Source organism: Monoraphidium neglectum (genome assembly GCF_000611645.1).
Source record: "Monoraphidium neglectum strain SAG 48.87 unplaced genomic scaffold scaffold01638, whole genome shotgun sequence".
Taxonomy (NCBI): domain Eukaryota; kingdom Viridiplantae; phylum Chlorophyta; class Chlorophyceae; order Sphaeropleales; family Selenastraceae; genus Monoraphidium; species Monoraphidium neglectum.
The window spans coordinates 1-3,200 of record NW_014011990.1 but is presented as its reverse complement, the minus strand read 5'-3'; the positions used below and the strand labels follow the sequence as shown (position 1 = coordinate 3,200).

At 68.8% G+C, this 3,200-nt stretch overlaps 1 protein-coding gene across 1 annotated transcript in view; it reads left to right on the top strand.

The window, feature by feature from the left end:
* MNEG_8555 (hypothetical protein) overlaps positions 1-576 on the top strand; it is a gene marked incomplete at both ends in the record, with an annotated part of 2,815 nt that extends 2,239 nt beyond the window's left edge. Inside the window, one exon of the mRNA XM_014042970.1 lies at positions 399-576. Within this exon, the coding sequence (XP_013898424.1) occupies positions 399-576 (178 nt within the window). The remainder of the gene's footprint in view (positions 1-398) is intronic.
* Between the last annotated feature and the right edge of the window lie 2,624 nt (positions 577-3,200).

Below are 3,200 nucleotides of genomic sequence, written 5' to 3'. Positions count from 1 at the left end.
CGGCGGTGCGGGCGCCCCAGCCGGCGCTGGGCGGGCGGGTGGCGGCGGCGGCAGCGCGGCGGCGGGGTCGGCGGCGGCGGAGGCGCGGCGGGGGCTGGCGGCGCACGCGGACAATGTTGCGGTGATCAAGGTGCGCTGCCCACCTTTTTGCGGCGCTGCCTGCCCGCCCGACCCCACCCCACGGCTCAGACGGCGTAGCTCGAAGGGGCCGCCGCTGCCTCGGCGGCCGCTGCCCAGTGCGCCTGCGCCCCACGCGCCGCTTTCGCACGCGACGCGCGCCGTGCGATGGGGCGTGCGCTGACCCAGCAATCAAAAACTGCCGCCCTGGGCTCCAATCCCATCGTGTGCTTGGCCCCCGCTGCTGTGCCCCCGACGCCCGCACCCCCACCCCAGGCCAGGGTCCAGCGGCTGCAGGAGATGGCGCAGCGCAACAAGGGCAACGCGGGCCTGTCTGGGCAGATCGAGGCGAAGCTCGCGGAGGCGCGGCGCGAGCTGGAGGAAGCCAGGGGGGCGGCCAGGGCGGTCCACAGGAGCGTGAACCAGCGGGAGGCGGAGAGGCGGTGGACCAAGTTCTGACGGCCTCGGCGTGGAGGCTGCGCAGAGGCGGCCGCGCGTCGCTGCGGGGGCGGCGTCCGCGCACTTTCGACGGGCGGCGGAGGCGCCGGCCTGCCCTTGGTGGGCGGCCTTTCACACGGTCGCTGCTTCGCTCCCTGTCTCACCGGCTGTGCCTCAAGAACCTATTGGACAGGTTTCACCCTGGGTCTTTTGCACAAAGAGAACATGTCGTGAGCCCGATCGGCCCTTCTTGGCCCTTCTTGATGACGACACTTTGATTGTCACCCCCCCCCCTTTGTGCCTTGGACCCCACTCTGACCAATTATGGCTGCAAAAACGCAAGTGATTACACGTGTTTGTGACCTGTTCTGCGCCATTTTCTCTCCATCTAGGGGCGAGGGGTACAGCGGGCTGAATCGAAGCCGGCCTGTGACTCTCCTGCCGCCGCTGCTGCTGCTGACCGCACAAGCTGCGGCGCGCGCTGCGGAAGACCTGACTTGACTTGCGTTTGTTCAGCACACACACAGTCACACATACATGCACACAGAAGCACACACACACATACCCCACCATACACACTCACATGTAACATGCGCGTCCGCCCACAAAAACAACGCGTACAGAGCCCGTGTGATGCACAAGAGGGAAATTTCTAGGAGCAGATGGCACCATGCTGAAGCCCAAGAGAACAGCCGACACTACCACTGCCACCAGGCCGCCGCCCCGCTCTCTGGGTCTGCACGGCCCGGGCCGCTCGACACGGGCCCGAATGCTCGCGCCTCCCCATGGCGAAGCGCGCCCCTGGACGCGGAAAGCCCCGCCGGGCGCCGCGCCTGGGGTACGGATCAGCACTGGCTGGCGTGCACATGTACCAAGGGCACATGTGGTTGCCGAAGCAAAGCAACGGCAGCGGTGCAGCCGCGAGGGCCCCTGCTCTGACACGCCGCACGGCCGTCACCTCGGCTGCGCCAGCCAGCCTGGCCGCAACCACGCGGCCTGCATCGCCGCCTGCGGGGCGCCGCATCAACCCCGCCGCAAGCAACCGGCGGTCGCTGACGCAGCTGCCACCGCCCGCCGCGCCGCCGCCGGCCTCAGCCGCCGCAGCCGCGAACGCCGTTCGCGGCTGCGGGCGGTGGCGCGCGGCGTGCCGCGCGAATGCGCGGCTACGAGGCCTGGCTGACCGCGGTGCTGATGGCGTTGACGGCCCAGTCCAGCTCCCCGCCCAGCGCGTCGCTCTCGTGCACCCAGCTGATCAGCCGCTCCCAGTCGCCGCCCCGCGCGCCGGCCAGCAGCGCGCCGACGCCCTGCGTGGCGTGTGGGAGGGAGTGAGCGGGGTCTCTTGAGCGGCAGTTTGTTCTGCTGCGTAGACCACTTGGATCCCAAGGCTTGTCCTACCTGCGGCAAAATCTTGCTGCCGCAGCTGCCGCAGAAAGGCGGCGGCTCAACTGCCGCGAGGAAGGGGACCGCGGGCTGAAGCTTGCGGGTCTTCGCCCCCAAGCTCAGCAGCCCCGCCGCCGCCGCCGTTCGCCAGAGCAAGCCCGACTAAAAGCCTTGCGCGCCACATGTGGTTCCAGCCGCGCCTGTATGCGGCAACCCCTTCCGGCCCGAGGCCCAACGTACCTGCACGGTGGTGGTCATGTCCCCGAGCAGGCTGACCGCTGCACGAACCACGAGCTCATCATACACCTGAGGTTGAGCGTGTGTGTGATTGTGGATGTGATTGTGGATGTGATTGTGGATGTGATTGTGGATGTGATTGTGGATGTGATTGTGGATGAGATTGTGTGTGCGTGCGTGCGTGCGTGCGTGCGTGCGTGTGTGTGTGTGCGTGCGTGTGTGTGTGTGCACGTGTGAATTTACGCGCACGTGCACAAGTGTGCACAAGATGCAGGAGATGCCGCGCCGAGAACACCTGAAAGCGCGCCGCAGCCGGCCACACACGCGCCCCTCCACCGCATGGCTGCGAGTCCCCGCCTGCGCGCCACAGCCCAGCAGCCCGGCAACCACCCCTTTCCCCCCTTCCCCCGCCATGTGCGCGCCTGGTCCTTGGCGATGCTGTTGCAGAACTCCAAAATGTGGGGTACATCCCCTTTGAGCTGCGCGTCAGCCACGCCGACAGGCAGGCCCTGCGCGGCACCAGGGGTAGGTGCGAACGTGGGGGTCAAGCAAGAGGCGGGAGGTGCGGCGAAGGAGGTCCGCAGGGATGCTCAAAGGAGGGGCGGATGGGACAAGGGGTGGGGCCAGGGGGATGGCGCGACGGCAGCGCCCACAGGCGGGGCCTGGGCTGACAAGGCTGTGGCCGCGCGTTGGCAGGTGGGCGCGCTCCCCCGCCGCCGACAGCCCCGCAGGGAGGCTCCGGCGCGCCGGCGCACGCGGCCAACGGCGCCGGTTCGCGCCGTCGCAGCGGGGTGCTCCGCCGCGCGCAGCGCTCGGGGCAGTCAAGGCGCGGGGGCAAGGCGCGCGTCTGCCCACCCAGCCCCCTGGTCACCTGGAATATTCCGCTGTAAGCCTCCAGGATGCCCATGCGCAGCTCATTGTTGTAGTCCGCCAGGTCATCGTCAAGTGCAGCCTGGGGGGCCTGGGGCAAGAAGGGGGGGGGCACAGAGGTGGGGGAGAGAAAGTCAAGAGCAGGCGCCGGCGCCGTG